Source organism: Phaseolus vulgaris, chromosome 3 (genome assembly GCF_000499845.2).
Source record: "Phaseolus vulgaris cultivar G19833 chromosome 3, P. vulgaris v2.0, whole genome shotgun sequence".
NCBI lineage: Eukaryota > Viridiplantae > Streptophyta > Magnoliopsida > Fabales > Fabaceae > Phaseolus > Phaseolus vulgaris.
Window position 1 is genome coordinate 12,106,269 of NC_023757.2, and position 18,875 is coordinate 12,125,143.

General features: G+C 34.7%; 1 protein-coding gene across 1 annotated transcript; it reads right to left on the reverse strand.

Moving 5' to 3' along the window:
• Positions 1–736: 736 nt before the first annotated feature.
• LOC137806676 (cullin-associated NEDD8-dissociated protein 1) lies at positions 737–16,579 on the reverse strand. The gene is made up of 29 exons (XM_068606908.1): positions 16,380–16,579; positions 16,200–16,275; positions 15,948–16,117; positions 15,234–15,444; positions 14,044–14,209; positions 13,179–13,308; positions 12,957–13,071; positions 12,712–12,869; positions 12,496–12,619; positions 11,791–11,841; positions 11,636–11,718; positions 10,965–11,049; positions 10,789–10,890; positions 10,602–10,700; positions 8,827–8,937; positions 8,661–8,744; positions 8,455–8,595; positions 5,947–6,039; positions 5,661–5,782; positions 5,402–5,564; positions 5,072–5,311; positions 3,877–4,125; positions 3,571–3,747; positions 3,329–3,475; positions 3,071–3,187; positions 2,730–2,898; positions 2,129–2,206; positions 1,912–2,050; positions 737–1,137 (listed from the first exon to the last, which is right to left on the reverse strand). The coding sequence occupies exons 2-29, from the start codon at positions 16,233–16,235 to the stop codon at positions 1,041–1,043; spliced, it is 3,657 nt and encodes a 1,218-aa protein (XP_068463009.1). The 5' UTR covers positions 16,236–16,275; positions 16,380–16,579; the 3' UTR covers positions 737–1,040.
• Between the last annotated feature and the right edge of the window lie 2,296 nt (positions 16,580–18,875).

Genomic DNA, 18,875 nt, shown 5'->3' on the forward strand with positions numbered 1-18,875 from the left:
CAAACTCCTCTCAACCTTACATTTTGCTACAAGCTCCATTGAATCATAAAGTTTAAAATGACTCAGCACTTCACAACCAACCTTAGAAAGCATTTATTATAAGTATCTAAAGAGTGACATTTGCTCTTTTATAGCAATGAAGTATAATAAACTCACTGACAATTCTTCCTCCAAATATATAATTCATTTATAGGCTTAAATCTCAATTAAGATCATTAATTAAACTGAAATAATCATTTATTCATCTATACTTTTTATCATTCTAACCACACTAACACCTTATTTGAATAATTCATGTTAAACTCACTTCCTTCTGCCACTAATCTTTTTATATAAGTGATATTAATAATGGTAACAGTAATAATTAACACCAATAATATAAACTGTAAAATATATAAAAAAATTATGTGTACTGTGTAACTATATTCCTCATAATTTTTTCTATTTACTTCCTCTCCCTCTTTCCTTGAGCCAAAACCTTAAGGATCAATTAGCAAATTATAAATACATAGCCCATAGTAATAGGAAGTCGGTACAGTATAGTCAAATTGAAAGGATATGGTCAACGCATACATAATTAAAAAAGGGTTTTCTAATATTTTCAATTTAATGAACGAGAAAAGGTTAGACTGAGATACTCTACAAGGTTGTAATACGAAGAACTTTACCAGCTATGCACGAGACTTTCAGGTAAAGTTAACCCACAAGAAAAAATTATGGTAAGAAACTCCAATGATTTCGTAATATGTTAAATTTTTTTCCTTTTGGTTTAAATTTTTCCCAAGGCAATCGGGGCCGGCAACTGATAATCAGATAATGTAGTAAAAACAAAAATAAATACAGAAAAAGACAAAACATTTCGTCCTATACAAGAAATCACCACTAGTATTTCGATTGCTAGCATCGAATTCTCCTATGTTACAATGAAATGAACAAGTTTTCCAGACTTCTGCATCAAACAGCGGAGATGTCTTGGTAGGTGATATATTTCAACACTCCTTCCAGAACTATGATTGAGAGAAATTAAAGCTGTATGTGAATCATTCATTGCGGATTGAATAATATTTATCCCAAAGAGTTTGTGATTTCGATATTTCGTTCATAAGATTCTTGAACTTGACACTGCAATCTCCTCCGCTGCATAAAGCAAAGTAGAAAAAAATACACATAGAGACAAAAATAAGGAGAAACATAAAGGAGGAAAGATTCACTTCAATAATAACCAGATCCACTACCAGAAAATGAGGGAATTGTAAAACGCGACTACTATATTTGTCGGAGAAAAGGTAAATGGTTCTTGTTCTTGTCTCACATAGATTTAATATGGTTGTAAAAATAACAACACTTAGCATAGTTGCGTGTGTTTTCAAAATGCCTTCATGGGCTGAAACAAAAGTTATCCACTTTAAACAGTAATCTTGTTACAGTTTGTAACATACTGTTATTTATAACCTTTTCAATTAATAATACTATTACCACTTGATATTCAATGAAAAATCTAAGTTAAGATGCAAAACATAAACTTTGCCTACAAAAAGAAGAAAATATCACAACCTGATCTGAGTATTCTCAAGTGGCGATTGGCTATAGTCTTAAAAGCTAATTTAAAGTAAAAAAAAAAAAAATTAAGGTTATTTAGTAATTTATATTTTTTTTAGCTTCACGGTTACTTCTAAATTAAAAATTCTTTAGGGTATCAGGCTGGAATAGCGAAGAAAAAGGAGGAAAAAATAGCTTATCTAAAAGCCTTTCCTAGAATTGTTAGGTCGAATTTTTCCTTTTAATAGCTGGCTATACACTACCTTTCTAGATTTCTACGGCATTAATTTTACTGAGATGCTTTTTCATTTGATTTATTAAGCCTTAGCAAAAGACAATTAGTTGGGTTCGCAAACAGGTCAAACTACATACCTTATGCGATTCAAGGATGCAATAGCCCGTAGTGCACTACGAATCATGTCTTCATTACGATCTACTTCTTGCTTGACAGCGTCTTGCTTCGGCTTAAAATTAATAGTCTTCTGGAGAGGATCAACCAATGAATCCAACACTGAAACATAAAATGCGGGTTAGAAAAGAGAGATGCAACAGGGAAAAGGCTTGATACTTCGACAGAGGGAAAATCAACCTGCTAAGACTGCAGATGGACATTTGTCAGCTAGTTTTGAAAGTATCAAGTGGCACGGCATTTTAACATCATAATGATCTGAAAAAACACAAATATATCCTTAAAATTAGTACCAACAAAGAAACGGAAAAATAAGGTTGGATTCTGAATCCATTGAGCATTACCAGTACAATAATGTAGCCAACAAAACTAGAAAAAAGGGAAGCCAAAATGCTAAAAGCTCCCGCATTATACAGAGTCTAGAAAACACAATTTCCAAGTGCTGTTTAGTAGCATTAGTACAAAACTAGTTTTTTTCCCCGGATAAAATTAGTACACAAATCATCATAAAAAATTGCATTTGTGCCATGATGCCATGGAAAACGGATGAAAGATAGAGTTCATCTAAAGAAAATATATCAACTGTCAACATGAAATTAAAATTATTAGAAAAGTGAATCACAGAAGGCGAGCTTTCACAGGTTTCCTTGAAGCAGACTATAGCAGGAGTAAGGCTATGACAGATAGAGTATTGTGCACCAGGTTTCCTTTAGCACAAGTGAATCAGAACAAACAAAATGTAATCGGCAGTGATGAAGAAAAGATTACAACTAGTGCTCACCATCCAAACCAGATTTAAGATAAGGAACAATGAATGATGAAGGGTTCACTTGATCAAGACAACTATCCAGCAATGTGTCTACACATTCAAAAGCTGCCTTCCTCAATTCAAGTCCATCATCCACAATATGCTTGAAAGGACCAAGATCAACCGTCCTTATGAGCTCTTGCTGTCAAAATTTCATTATAAAAATCAGACCACCTCCCATCTTTAGAGTAGACTCATCCATTGTTAAAATTAAATTAAATTCATAGAATCACAGGGAATATAAAGTGCTTTTATTGTAAAATTTATATACACAACAGAAACATATGGAACAGAGTGTAACACATTCAGGTTACCTTAACAATTGTTTGATCATATAGAAGGGGCAACAGATCAGGAAGAAGCCCCTTGATGAGATTTGGCTTATTGTGGGCAAATGTGCTCAGAGCCAAAACAGCAGCTCTCCTAACATGCTGCATGCTCATAATAACAACCAGAAATAATTGAGTTCAAACTTAATACACCATCGCAATATAAGGAACAAATACACAACTAACAAAAATAGCATAGCATGTTATATTTCTTAACATTCAGTAACGTGATTAAAAACTCACCCTGTCGTTATCCTTGATAAGCATCAGAAATGATGATATTTCAGGGTATATGATCTCATCTATCTTCTCTGGACGTTCAACTATAGAGTACTTCACAGCAATGACAACAGTAGCTCGAGTAAATGCAGCTGGGCTGGTTGTTCTTACCTATAGAAGTTTCAAAACATACAAACACAATTATCAAGTTTGAAAGATGTAAAACACAGGCCCAAGTACAGGATACCAAAAGAAAATTTAGATACCTTGAGTGCAGGAACAAGTTTTACAGGCTCAATAAGTGCAATTTTGCCCAAACACTCTGCCACTACATTGCGCACTCCCTCTTCCTCACTTTCACAGTGGTTGAAGAGTAAATTAAGTATTTTCTCCACACTGGACTCTTGAAACTCTGCATTATCTACAGATTGTCTCACAATAACCTGTCAGGTAGGGGGCGAGAGAATTGTGTATATTAATATTAAACTAAACATTTGTGAAAAATCTTGATACTGTATATATTTAATAATAGAAAGAAATCACAACCAACAAGATAGAGTTTGTAAGACAACCTCTTTCAAAGAATGAAGCAAGAGATATTGTTTCTTCTGTTGATTATCAATCTGATCCAAGATAAATGGCAAGTATTTTGGAAGATTACCAACAGCAATGTTACCAAGAGCATATGAGGCAGCAGACTTTATCTCTTCAAAAGGAGACTGGAAAGATTCAATAACAATGTTTTCTATGTGTTCATGTGTACTTAGATCCTTCCTTCTACCAATCTCCCCCAAGCATAAAAGGGCAAGGTGCTGCTTAGCCTTTGAAAATTAGAAGGGAAAAACATTAATGACCACTAAATACAGAAGACATGAACAATCTATTTTTGAAGCAATGTACTTTATTTCCTAATGGAGAGCAGTGTTGGGAACAAGAATTCTATGGTATATTCTGAAGATCTTCATAAGATGATAAAATATGCCATGATAGCATGATATTCTATTAGTTGAAAATACTATTGAAGGTATTCTAACAGAGACCATAGCCATTTGAAAAAAAAAATAGAGAAGAGAAACTGGAAATCACAGGATAAAAGTGATAGCAGACTAACATTTATAAACTGTACGATCAGATTGAATTAAAGCAGGCTGTATCAACATAAATAGTAAATACTAAGGAGATGGATTATCGAGAAAACATTGACGATGCACATATAAGATAAGCGTATCCAATATGTCAATACAATTATTTTTAAAATGATAGGATATGATGCGTGCAAGATATATATTTAAAAATGTATAAAAATTAATAAAACATAATAAATATACAACTACAAGTGTGCAAATACCAAACAAAATCACATTTCTCAGGTATTATTCCAAGTAAAAAAATTTAAATCCTTGTCATCATAAATTACTTTGTACTATTGCATATAGAAATAACACTATCAATCTCATTACTTTTCAAAAATAATTCATAAAGACAACTTTGGTTTTACAAAGAGACAACGTTCCTATAGTTCTATATTACCCAAACTTATATATTTCTTGTAGTTTTATTGGATATAAACGTTTTAAGAGATTGGAAAATTCACATACATGTATAAACGAAGTACCCAAAAGTATCGGTGTAGGATACATGAAACAAATTAGAGTATTGGTGCTTCACATGTTTGAGTACTACATGGATAAGTATCAGTATGGATACATGAAGCAAATTGAAGTATCGGTGCTTCGTAACAGTAGAAACTCGAGAGAAAAAACTTACCGAATTAGAACTACTGTCATCCTTGAGAATGTCAGTGAGCATTTTCACTGTAGATGAACACTTCTGATCACCAGCAGCAAGGCATAGAACAGCCACACACTGGGCAATCGAATGCAAAGCTTGTTTAGCAATGCCACCTGACTGAGGAGAAGGCTTAGCACAGGCAAGTAGTGACTCTAGCAGAGAATCAAAACTAGTATTTGCAGAGTAGACTAAAGCGGCAAAAAAGTTTTGCAAAGCCTGTAGCAATAAGCAAAAGAAAACCCTTATAATGCATATATAACACTTCATATAAACTGGGACAAGATCAGGCACATGTGTAAAACTTACCAAAAGTGCTTGCCCCTGCAACAATGAGCTTTTAATTAATGTTAGAGCTTGAGGAAGAACTTTGTTTCTAACAGCCAAACCAATACTTTGATTTGACCTCTTATCACCCATTAATGTGCAGCAGAGTTCCAGGGCAAGAGCTGTCATGTGCAAGTCAGAATCACTGAAACACAAGCAACAAAATTAAGCAACAAAAAATGGAAACAATTATTCCATATAACCTATACCAATGTACAGAAAGTAGATTAGTAAGACAAACCTAATTAGTCCAGACAGTTCTACAATAATAACTTCATAAGCAGACAACACAATCTTATCACCGTAAGCAACTATAAGTGAATTCAAGGTTCCCAAGGTAGCCTGTCTTAAAGCACGATTAGCCTGTTTGTAAACCAGTAAAACAAGGCTTAGCATATTTCACATGTTACAGTGGGAAACTCTCAAGAATATAAGCAAATTGAACTTAAAATAAAATCACCTACATGAAATTTCAAGAAAATGCATCATAAGCTGATAAACATATTATAGTGAGAAGAATAGCATACTTTTCGAAGGAATGCAGTCAACTCTGCTACCACATGCTCCAGAACACATGACAGATCCACCCGAAGTGGAGAAGCGGCAATGACGGCAAATGCCTGCATAAGAATGGTAACATTCAAGAGACATCAGCAGCTAGCTACACAAGTACTTATAGAAAAAACAACTAAAATATTTCAATTTAAATAATTGCACATTTAATTGCCACTACTTTGGATAAGGGAAGAGTTTAATCCCCAGATTGGTTAGGTTGGGTATGTAGAAAAATTTGCACCAAAACTGATTTAAAATCCTGATCCTTGAGACATCGACAAAAAATAACTCTCTTCTGACTGAATTCTACAGCTCCACTTGGTTCCACCCAAAAAAGGCCTAGTTGTGAAGCACCAGAAAACAATCTCACGAAGCTTCAGTGGTGACAAACCTGATAAATCTATTTAATTGCAAATTTTTAAAGTTGCATTTTCAGTAAGTTTTGTAGTTGCCAATATCAAGACAAAAATCCAACAGTGGCATCCATTCACATGATTAAGTTTCATTTGAGATGAAAAGGACGACAAGGACATAGCAGCAGTATGAATAAAATAATTAATGGCAAGGGCTTAGTTTGACCAAATATATTTTTAAAACAAATAATACAATGTATATATAAACTTTTAGTCTCCATATATTTTTAGAATGTGTTGTCCCTTGACTAATATTATAACTACACCAATATAATGCTTTCACTCCATAAAAAAATACATCAAAATAATTGTATGAGTTGGAAATCACACACGGACTAGAGATAATGAAATTTTATAGTATAAGCAGTGTTATCGATATCGGATCATATGGAAGACTCCATAAATCCTTTATAAAGTTATAACGGAAATCATAACGGGCAGAAGGTGTTGTGGCAAAGATAAAAAGATGTGTTGTGGATTGCAATAAGTATAATGTTTTAATTTGGGCCAAACATAGGCCCAAAAACACCTAGTTTTAATTGAACTCTTAATTGGGTTTAAGAGTTGATGCAGCCGCAGCACATTCAAATTTTATTTGAATAATTAGAGTTTTAGGGTTTTATTAGTTAAGGTTTTTTCAGAATTAGGTTTCAAAAAATGTGCCCAAAATAGAAGCCTAATTGTGGTGTGTATGAAAATAGTTATAATGTTTTAAATGGGTCCAAAATAGGACCGAAAAGCCTAATTTTAAGTGAGTTATGATTTTTTAATTAGGGTTTCAGCGGCACACCATTTAGAGCATTCAATATTTAAATTATATTTAATTTTTAATTAGGGTTTTATTAGATTAAAGTTGAAATGGGCCTTTGGCCAAAACTTAAGTTTCTTAAAAATTAGGTTTAGGTCATGCGCCACAACTCCTTCCTTATGCGCAGCACCGCTGCAGCTCCTTCTTCGTCATGCTTTGTCGTCGTCACAGTGTGCGCCGCCACTGCCACCTTTTTTTTCTCCACTATTTTGGATATTTCCGCTTTCTGTTACCACTTCGAGATGGCAAAAGCAACCGTCATGCAAAATCCGCATCGCCACTGCCTTCCCCCATGGCGCCGCCGACATAACCGAAAATTGAATACGTTGAGTATAAATGGGTGCAAACCTCACCTTATGAACCAGTTTTGTAAGGTTGAGTTAAACTTAAAATCTATTTCTTAATATGGTATTAGAGTTATTTAGAATTCATCCTAGCAAGAGTTTGTTGGGCTTATTAGGTCACCCATTATCGGGCCGCTATCGGACCATCCATAAATATATAGTCTCACACGCATGCAGTCTCAACATGAGAGGGTATGTTGAAGATCTCATATCATAAGAACATAGTATAAGTGGGTGCAAACACAACTTACAAACCGACTTTGTAAGGTTGACTCAGACTTAAAGTACACTTAATAGTAGGTAAAGTAAGATTTAAAAAAATAATTGTATGTAAACCTCCACAAGCTATCTTTTTCATATTACTTCTTAAAAAATATAGGGAGACATAGGGTGCCTCTTCCTCCCTAGTACAACAAGGCCGGTTGGATTAGGGACTATAAAAAAATTCAAGAAATTAGAAACTGAACCTACCAGCTAATCTAGTTAAAAACAAAAAGAACCCAACTAAATTTTCCCAAGTTTTCCCACAAAAACATGTTTGTTTGGATTTCAAACAACCCTAGTCTGGATCGTGTAAAGGAGGAAGGGACACCTAAAGAGTATTGCAAAAAATAAAAAATTTGGAATAAATTCTAACTAACTATTATGTTGAAATAAAAGGAATATCATATTTCACAAACATTACACAATAGTTAACATTTAAAAAGTGATTTTATATGAAAAGATTTAGACCTTTATCTAAATTAATAATCATGACAAGAAAAAAAGTATACACTTTGGATACACTACAAGAAGTCAACCTCTTAAACCTTAAAAATTTAATTATTATTATTCAATAAACAGCTTTTCAACATCACAATAGACAAGTTGCAAACCAAGACAATAATCTTAATGCACAATATTCCACAAACAAACCTTAACAGCAGTAAGTCGAGTTATCTCATTTCCCATCCGATCAACAAGCACAGGAAGACATGCAGGTAATTCTGCAATTAGATGGTCACCAAATGTTGACACAATGAGTCCCATGCAGGAGATAGCACACTCCTTAACCTCCTGCAGATGAAAAAGGTTATATATGATGAAACAGATAAGAATTCTTCTAAAATTATCCAACTAACCTGATCCTGATCTTGGTTTATTAGGCGTGACATAATGCCATTATATAGGGGCTGAACATATGGTCTGAAAAAAAAACCAGACCCCTACACAACAATGTCATTCTGATTGTTAGATTAGATATAGGACTAAACATTATTTCTAAAACCAAAGAAAATATAGACATACCTCAATGTTTGGCCGCACAACCCGAACAAGTTCTCCGCATACTCTCAAGGCCTCTGCAGTGACCTTGTAATAACGCTCACCTACAGCTGAGAGAACTGGAGCAGAAAGAGCCTACGAGCAGAAACATAAATGCAATTGATCTCAAAATGCAGCCATATGTCAGTCACTGCCTTGCATCAAAGAATTTGACAGAAAAATTTAAACCAATTTATCAAGGAATTGCTTCAAGTAAAGGATTATGCAACCAAAGGGAAGGATTTATTTTGACACATCCCCTCTCATGAAGACCCAATACTGAGCATAAAAGATGGAGAAAAACAAGACTTTTTACAACTGCCTATTGTGTGTACTGGTCTGGTCTGGCAGTAAACAAAACCAAATCAGTCATAACACTGGAATGGCAAAGAGATTGAATTTTACACAACTAGGTTAACTAGGTAATGACACTTTGTCAAAGAAACCATTGAACAAAAACCTCATCGCATACACTCCCTCTAGACTCAAATATAAGCAAAAAAGGGTTGACAGGTGGACTAAAATATAAGCATATTTCATTCCCCAAACCTTATTTAATGCTACTATTTCAAAAATACCCTTATCTTTAAACCTAAGCACATTCTCAACAAATATAATTGAGGGTAATTTAGGAAAAGTACCTCTATTGTATGAAAACAAGAATATTGAACAAACTTAACCACTAGTAGCTACTTTAAGATGATCAACATACTCCATCAGTGGAATAAGAAAAAAAAAGGAAGAGAAATGGTGAACTAAAACAATAAGTTAATAACAAACGAATATAAAATTAAAAATCTGGAAAAAAATGAGGAAAAACACTAGAATGAGTAATAATAATTTCAAAGGAGCATATTTTGTGGGGTCTTCTCTGAATTCAACACAATAATAAAGGCTATAGATATCATATATTGGAAAATCACAAAATAATCCACTTTTTCAAGTATCAATTCTAGTGTTTTTCAAATCTAAATTATTATAAGCAGTGTGACAAACAGTCCAACCCACAAATCATAAACTAAAAATATGACCTACTTTTCAAATTTTGGAGATATGAGTTATTGGTACTGGGTCCTGCACGGAAGGCTACCACTAGTGCTGCTCAAGTTTTTTCTTTTGTTTTAAAACTCCACTCAAGATGTTAAAAATGCCACTTTCAGCACCTACTATCTAGTGTGACAACAGGAGCAAAGTTGCTTTCTCTCATAATCCAATTCTTCATGCTCAAACGAAGCATGTTGAGCTTGGTGCCTTTTTCCGTCATGAGAAAGTTGTAAACAACACTTTGAAAGTTCTGCATATCCCTTTTGATCAACAAACAATGTGTTGATTCTTCAGCAAATCTCTTTCTCCTAGACCCTTCCGGTTCTTGAGGGACAAGCTGAAAGTAACTTCAGGAGACACACCTTCAGCTTATGGGGTTATGTTAAAGTATATAGTCTAGTGTACTCGTGGGAACAGACTCTTACTGTAACCTGCTGTATTGTATCTCTCATCAGTTTAGATTAAGACAGCTAGTTAGTGTCCACATACATTGAACCTGGACACTCTTGCACTCATTTCTTCGATGACAAAAAATCAATAACAAATTACAGATTCAGTTTATCTAGTTTCTTTAGAAATTTTAACAGCAGATATATATTTACATTTTCACATGATAAGCTCATCCATTACTGTAACTGGATTGTTGCTACAACACAAGAGGTAAAGCTTCACAAAAACCAATTCAAAGATTGAATTAAACAAATAATATTGTTTACCTTGATATAAGGGTGAAAAACTTCAGGAGAATGAGAAGATAACACCAATCTTGTAAATGTTAGAGCCTCAATCTTCAAATTTGAGGTGGATGATTTGTCCTGAAATTCAAAAGAAAAGACAAAGCAATCAGTACTGGAAAACAAGCTGAGTTTAAGATAAATTATAATTGAAACCAATATTGCCTACATTTAATGCTTTTTCAATCCCTGGAATGAGAGACCCAATGTGGTCCGCAAGACAGTTCGGCAATACAACCACAAGTTCTTTCAAAACAGAAAAGGCTCCAACCTGCATATACAGTGATGCTTAAGATTCGGCAATAATATAATAAAAACCAATTACCAACTTTTGATGACTACTACCTTTGTTTTGATAGATTTCTCACGCAACTGCCTATTTATAGATTTGACAATCTTTGAGACTTCTTGCTTCAACAACCATCGAGGACTGCATTGCATATCAGCCCCAAGACAGTCAATAATTGCTACATTTCATGACTTACAGTAAAACCAAGCCTTGTATATAGGAAAAGCTGAAGTAATAACCATTGTAGAAGTTAATTTGTATTGCTCTTGAAAAACAGATAAAAGTCATTAAACCAAAGGTGACATTAAAATTTGGACGTATATTTATGAGCACCTAAAAGCAGTTGTTATAGTTACACTGACAAGATAATATTAAAAAATAATTTTCTCATACACCTGCACTAAAGAACAATATTCGGATCCAAATTCTGTTAGCTGTCACCTCCATATAAGCAGCAAAAAATATATAGGTACATATCATACCAGAGTTTCTGCTGGATAACAAATCTTAAGGAGGCTACTACTTGGTCTTTCTAAAATATTCATCTAAGATTTACATACAGTAGTATTATTGAGTGTGCATCTTAAGTTTATGTCTAGAAGTGCACAATAAATTTAATTATAGATTATCACACACACTAAACACATCCATTTTCAAACATCAAAAGAAATGAAGTTAAAGTTAGAAATAAAGAGATTTTGCAGTAGGAAAAGGATTAGCCACTTGCCTCATTTCATTTGCATCAATCTGCCCTTTTGTGACGTTTCCGGTTTGGCGCAAGAGCTCAATGAAAGTATTAAATACATCCATCTGCAACATAATCATGTTAAAAAGCAACCTTGTGCAGTAAAGATGACAATTAAAATCTTTATTTGGGCCTACCTTCACATTTTCTTCCCTTTCTTTGAATCTGTCAATTAGTTTTGGACAAGCCTAAAAGATAGATTTAAATTTCAAAGTTAGAAAGTCGTGCAACTAAATATTATAAGAGGGAGCAAACAGGTATACATGCAAACACAAACTGGTTTTCTAGGGAATAAAAAACTTAAAAGGGCGTAAGAATATAAACAATATATAATCAAACTATGGAACTAGTAACTCTAATATTTATCCAATACCAAGAGATACATAAAATAAGAACAGCAATATTTCTATTGAAAATTTCATATTGACTAAAGATGAGACCAAATTATACTGTATAATTGGGATGCAAACCTCACCTTACAATCAAGTTTTGTGAGGTTGAGTTAGGCATAAACTCACTTACTGAGATGGTATTTGAGTCATTCCAGAACCTATCCTAGTAAAGTTGATTGGAGTTGCTATATCACTCTCTATAGGGCTCCTATTAGACCACTCACAAATATCTAATCCCACATCTGAGATGTTCATTCTCAACGTGAGGGGGTGTGTTTATCGCCTAGAGATGAGACCAAATTATAATATATAAATGAGATGTAAATTTCACCTTATAAGTCGGTTTTGTGAGGTTGAGTTGGGCATAAACCCACTTACAAAGAATTTCAAAATAAAGGGAGCAATGGAATATTTATATAGAGATGAATAAGGCCTAGATAGCATAACTACCTCATCATACAGTTTTGACAAAATCTCTGGACGAGAAACAATCAATGCTGCTAAGCATTTAGCTGCTGCTCGGCGAACTTTCCAGCTGACATCTTCATCATCTGTATATTCATTCGCACTCTCACTGCAAAAGGTGGCATTTTGGGATGATTAAAAAGAAGAATATCATGCAAATATTAAAAACATACTGCAGCTAAGTGAATAAAAAAAACATACTCATCCTCCTCCTCTTCAAGACCTTCATCATCAGTATCCTCCTCCATGTTGTCAGTGAAGTTTGGATCATAACTTAAATATTCTAGTGTCAGATGAAGAATTTCATCACAGTAAACAGAAATATCCCTTGGACACCTTAGGAGAAAGCTTTCCAGTGCCTTAGTAAAATTTTAACATCATTCAGAAGACAGTAGTATAATACACTTCAGAGTACTGAGGTTACTGATAATAAACAAACATGGCACCTGCAAGCTGTACTCACGAAGCTCTTCATCATTTTCCGAGGCATTAGTACAATAATTAATTAGCACTGGAACAGTGTCTCCAAGATGGGGCCCAAATCGGTAGCCAACAGCCCGACTGAAAATTAGTTCAAACTTGTTGATAACAAGAAAAATATTCCTTCTCAATATTCTCAATATAAAAATAAAACAAAGCACAAGGTATGGATTAATGAGAATACTAACCTCAAAGCACCGATCATCTGTATATTTGTACGGATCATTTCAGACTTGGCAACTTTATTTTTCAAGTTAGAAACAACTTCAACTGTTGCCTTTGCCAACAAATCATCTGACAAGCTTGAAGAGAGAGATGCTGACAAAATGAAGAAGAATTTAGCGAGAAGAATACAGTTATGCTTTCATTGACAACATCTACAACCAAATTAAAATTGAGACCATTTTAGGGTTGCAAACAGCTTGCTTCAAGGTATTTCATTTTGAAATTAGTAATTACATGTATCGGGTTCAATTAAGTTAAGTTCCATCCCAAACAACATAAACATGGACTTGAATAATCTATTTAAGTCCTGAACTTAAATTTGTCTGGAGGCCATCATCAGTTTTTTCATGTACGAATTAGTGTTTCTAATTATTTGCTCATAGCTAAATAACACTGACTTAAAAAATAAAAAACATCAATTATATTATATGACAATAATCCTATTTTAGAGATTAGTTCCAACTTGCAAGTAAACATTGAATTTAAAGATAGTTTTCAATATAGAATACATTAAGGATTAGCAACTTAGTCCGAGTCCAATTTTTGTTTATCGAATAAAGTTCAAAGTCAAATTTACCCCATATTCCAGTTATCACGAAAATGTAAGTGAATTTTTCAAAAATCAAAAGGGTCCAAATCGGAATAAAGAAAAGCCATAAATGGTACAAATTGAGTACAAAACAAATTCAGTAATGGAATTCAACAAAGGTGAAGGAGGAAAATTGACAACACTCAAACTGCAAAAAAGTAACACTAACTCTCCAATAATAAGTAATCAACAATTCTTTCTATGAAAAATCAAATACAGCAAATTTAAATTTATCTTACCAATGCATGCCACCGTCTTCTTGCGCACACTAGCTTGATTAGAACTTAACTGAGAAAGCAAGGAACTTAATAATAGTTCGTGGTCAGCTGCCATTAGATTCCCAAATTTATGAAGCACATCACATAAAATATCCAGAGATTCACATTTAATCTCAGAGCCCATTCCCTGCAGACGAGAAGACTATATTATGACACAATGTCACTTAGAAAATACTAAATAAGTAGTTCATGATTATTAAGTACAGGAGGAGGAGAACCAAACTAAGCAATTTCATAAATGATTAGCCCATGGGCCAGTGAGCGTGAGTAGACCCCAAACCAAACCACAAGGCTAAAATCAATTCTAAAAATAAATCTAATCCCCTTTTTGTCTGACATGTCAATTAAGTCATGGACAATGTAGACATAAAACCATTCAAGTTCCTTTTTGAATAGTTGGTTCATAACACAGTACCAATGCTTGTATGAACCAGTTGTCTAGAGCTCAATCCGTATCACTGTTATTCATCTAAACAAGTTGAATTTCAAAGCAAAGCAGGTGGGCTAGTGCATTGCCCGCAGTTAAACCTCAAATGGTCCATCTTGCATGATAGAGTGGGATGGATAACCTAATAACTCATGCTTTCAGGATGGCAGATTTATGGAAAGAGTATACAAGGGTAGCAAAAAAAAAATATGTAGAATGAAAATGAAAGACATTGAAATTTGTACACAATTATCGTCTTCTTGAACAGGTACATAACTGAAGAGAAGCCATGGAACACAAATTAAGTAATCTGCACAATGAAGTTTAATTGTGGCATCAGCCTATGACAAAACCACAACCCGATACACTCGACCTTACATAGAGACCAAGCAAACCTAAAGGACTTTAATTGAGTCACTATACAGATAATTTTAAATGGCGTGGAAATGGGTTATAACTGTCAGTACTGCTTTTTGCTTTTGCCAGATTCCTTTTGTTACATAAAACTTAATATAGCCAATGATTGGCTCTGTACTATGCTACATATTTCTACTGTGAATGAAAAGGTGGCAGAGAAAATTATCCATTTATCAGTATTTTGTAGCTTAGCATAGTTAAACTTATTTCTGCAATAGAACAGGGCTCTTTCATTGGTCCAGCCTGCCATGGCAGAGCACAGCACCGGCAATACAATAATAGATTTTAAGAAAAACTACGAACTTACAGAACCAGTAATTCCTTTTATCAATTGTGGCGTGAGGGTTTGGAGAATAGATTGTGCAAGAGACTGAGTAGAAACTTCAGCAACAACTGTCTTCAAAGCTATGCTAGCAATGTCACGATGCTGATCCTTCCCATTTAGCAATTTGTCACATAGTTTACTGGTCATTTCCACCACCCTTACCTCACTCACCTTCCTCACTAACGGAGCAAGACTGCAATTTCAATCAAATTTGAAGTAATAAATAAACTAAAGAAACACTAATGTTTTATCATTGGTTATCTCATCTTCATGGGGCAACCTGAATGCCCTAGAACATAAGACAAACACCTACAGACAAATCAGTAGCAGCAATAATAAATGCTATGACTTATTAAATTATGTGATGTAATTTTTTGTATCAATAGCAATTAAACACACTTCAGGGAGTTTACAACAACTCAAGCATCTCAGCCAACTGACCTATACCCCTTGACTGTGATGTAATTTCAATTGTGCCCTATACTGCACGAGTAATATTTCTGGTACCGAGCTTTCAAAAACCTTTAAAAACCTTGTCATTAAATTATTCATAAATATCCTTTTAAACTCTAGAGCAATGAATGTCCGGCTCAATTTAACCATGAAAAAACAAAGGAATACTAGTACTAGCCGAAATGTCGTGCATACATTACATGTGAGGGGAAGCAAATGAATGAGCAGAGAGAAAATGTGTACCATTTGACAGCAAGTCCAGAAACATCTCCAGCTGCATCATCAAGCTGTTGTATGATGATGTTTGTCAATTTTACCTCCAGATCAGCATCGGCCTTAAACGTCGCTTTGCTCAACTCATTGAGCAAATCAGATGTGGCCATATATCTGTAATCTTTGTCCTTGCCAGTCATCTGCACGAAGAAATCAATAAGCATTCAACATAAACAGATATAATGCATAGGTACATGAACATCAGAACAACTATATGCATACCTTTTCGAGTATGCCAGTCAGAGCTAAATTGGCCATGTTTCCGCAGTTTGAGTTGAGTGAAATCTAACTCAGCAATCTGAGAAGTAGCAAAGAAACATGTTTGATAAAAGAAGAAGAAGAAGAAACGTGCGAAAACCTAGATTGAGAGTGAGATGTGAAGTGTGAGTGGCAGCGGAAAACCTGATTGTTTGGAATTGCAAAATTGTGAAAAGCTGAAATGGTAATGGCGAGAAGAAGCGGAACAGAACCCTAGGAAGAAAATGGATCAGAAATTGAAACCGATGCACTCCTTCTTCTTCTCTGCTCTTTACCGATTGCAAGTGTCTATTCGCTCCTCATGCCACGGCGTAAAAACTTTCATATCAAACCCTATTCACTTTAACTTCTTTCCTACATACTATTACATTTTATTATTATTTTATTTATTTTTAATTATTATTACTATATTTTATTAAGTAATTATATTATTATGCAATAAAAACTTGTGTGTTTCGGAATATATTACGATTTACATAGAAAAAAATATTATATTAAATATTAAACCGTTACAGTTTTTAATAAATCGTTATTTTTCAATGTATAAATTATATTACAGTTAAAATTGTAACAAATATTACTTAAATAGAAAGTCTCTTTTTTTCTAATCCTTCCTAATATACTATTTTTTTGTAGTCTTATAACATGTAGATATTCTTTTAATCACTATAAAATTTATTTTTCAAATGTACAAATATAAAATGAACATATATTTATAAAGAATAAAATAAGATTAAAATGACTAAATATAAATAGAAAGAAAAAAATTACAAAGATCAAAAGTTAATAAAAAAAATAGGAATAAAAAATAAATACAATTATATTAGATAAATAAACAAGTGATATAACCATGAATAAATTTTTAAGCACCTAAAATTATTTAAATTATTGATGGAGTTGTTAGGAATAATGTTGCATTGTACCCGAAAAATAAAGATACACATTAACAAAATATTCTTGTAGTTGAGATTATATTCTTGTTGTTGAAATTATATTCTTGTTGATGAAATTGTTGAAAGAATGTCTATAAAAGGGTTTAAAACCCTAAGTAAAGGTAAGTTTTTATGAGGACTCTATATTGATACAGAATTTTCTAGTTTGAATGCTCTCACTGACTTGGTCATCAGAGTGTGATCAACAGGTAGACCCCCTTCGTCACGAAGCGCTAGCATCTTGGTTCAACTATACCAAGCACAATCGCTTCAACTCGGAGCCCACTTCCAAGTCCAACCAAGGTCAGCAGGCGATAACATTTGACGCCCATCGTGGGCCCGGTAAAATTTGACCCACCCGCGTTTACAATTGAGTAATTTGACGTGATGAGAAGTACTAAACAAGGAACACAAGGATCTGAAGAATGCGAGGCTTCAACCTTGCAACAAATTATGGAGACCATGAAAGCTCTCCAAGAGGCCAATGAGGAATACCGACATGAGCAAGTGCGAATTCGGGAGGAGGCTATGGCTAAACAGGAACGGCTACGAGCCAAAGCTCGGGCTGACCAAGAACGCCTTTGCGAGGAAACATGGCTGAACCAGGCACGCCTCATGGCAGAGATTAAAGCCTCCCGAAGAAATATGGAAGAACATGCACATGCCAACGAGGAGCTACGCAAGACCAATGAGGAAACATGCACCGTCATGGTCGACGTCCTACCCGAGAGCGTTCCCCAGATTTGCCATCAAGAGATGACCCCAAACAGTTCTTTCAACAAATCATGGAAGAGCTTATGTCGCCCCATTATATCACACCTAAGATCGCTTCTTTCTTTGGTGTAGAGGACCCCAAGAGTCATTTAAAAGCGTTCAGGGCTCAAATGATCATCTCTGGAGGGTCGGAGGCAGTTCGATGTAAGATGTTCATGGACACATTCACAGGAACAACTTTGTAGTGGTTTAGTGGAATCCTGGATGGACACATCACCTGTTTCCTTCACTTCTCTAGAATGTTTAAGGAGCAGTTATCGACTAACAAGGTCAACCCCCCCATGATTGTATGATCTTTTCAATGTCAAATAGAGGAAAGGGGAGTCACTCAAAGAATACTTGAATAGATTTTGTGCAGTCTTAGTTAGACTCCAATATGGTGGTCGTTGCTTTCGTGCAAGGGATGACACACAAGCCCGTTTAGTGATTCCTTAATCAAGAATCGGGCGAAGACGTTATCCAATGTGCGTGAATGAGTTGCAACCCATATTAAGGCCAAAGAGGTCGTGCTCGGGAAAAACGGTAGCTCACGGTCGAAACAACCCAGATACAAGGAAAACAGTCGAGATCACTTTGCCAAGAGCAATGAAGCATCCACCCAGAATAAACGGACCCGAGGTATGTTTCGTATGTTGTTGAGAAGGATAAGCCTAAGACAAAAGCCAGGGAGGAGACGACGATCAGGCTTAGGTTTCGAGTACCCTTAAAAGAGCTCATAGGCATGGCAGGGGTAGGGAAGAGGCTAAAGTTTCCACAAAAGACAGATTGATTCTTGGGATCGCAAAGAGATATCTGATGTGACTTTCACAAGGCCTATTGGCACGACATCGAGCGATGCATTGCCCTAAGTTATCAACTGCTAACTTAGTCAAAGAGGGTTTATTAAAGGAATATCTTGAGGTTGCTAGGAGGAACTGAAAGGGGAAACTGCATC

Coding starts and splice junctions, on each gene's coding strand:
- LOC137806676 (XM_068606908.1), bottom strand. CDS start 16,235: ATGGCCAATTTAGCTCTGACTGGCATACTCGAAAAG. Junction 11,842..12,495: donor TGTCAAAACTGTATGATGAG/GTAGTTATGCTA, acceptor TCTATCTTTTAG/GCTTGTCCAAAACTAATTGA. Junction 2,051..2,128: donor TCCATCTGCAGTCTTAGCAG/GTTGATTTTCCC, acceptor TTTATGTTTCAG/TGTTGGATTCATTGGTTGAT.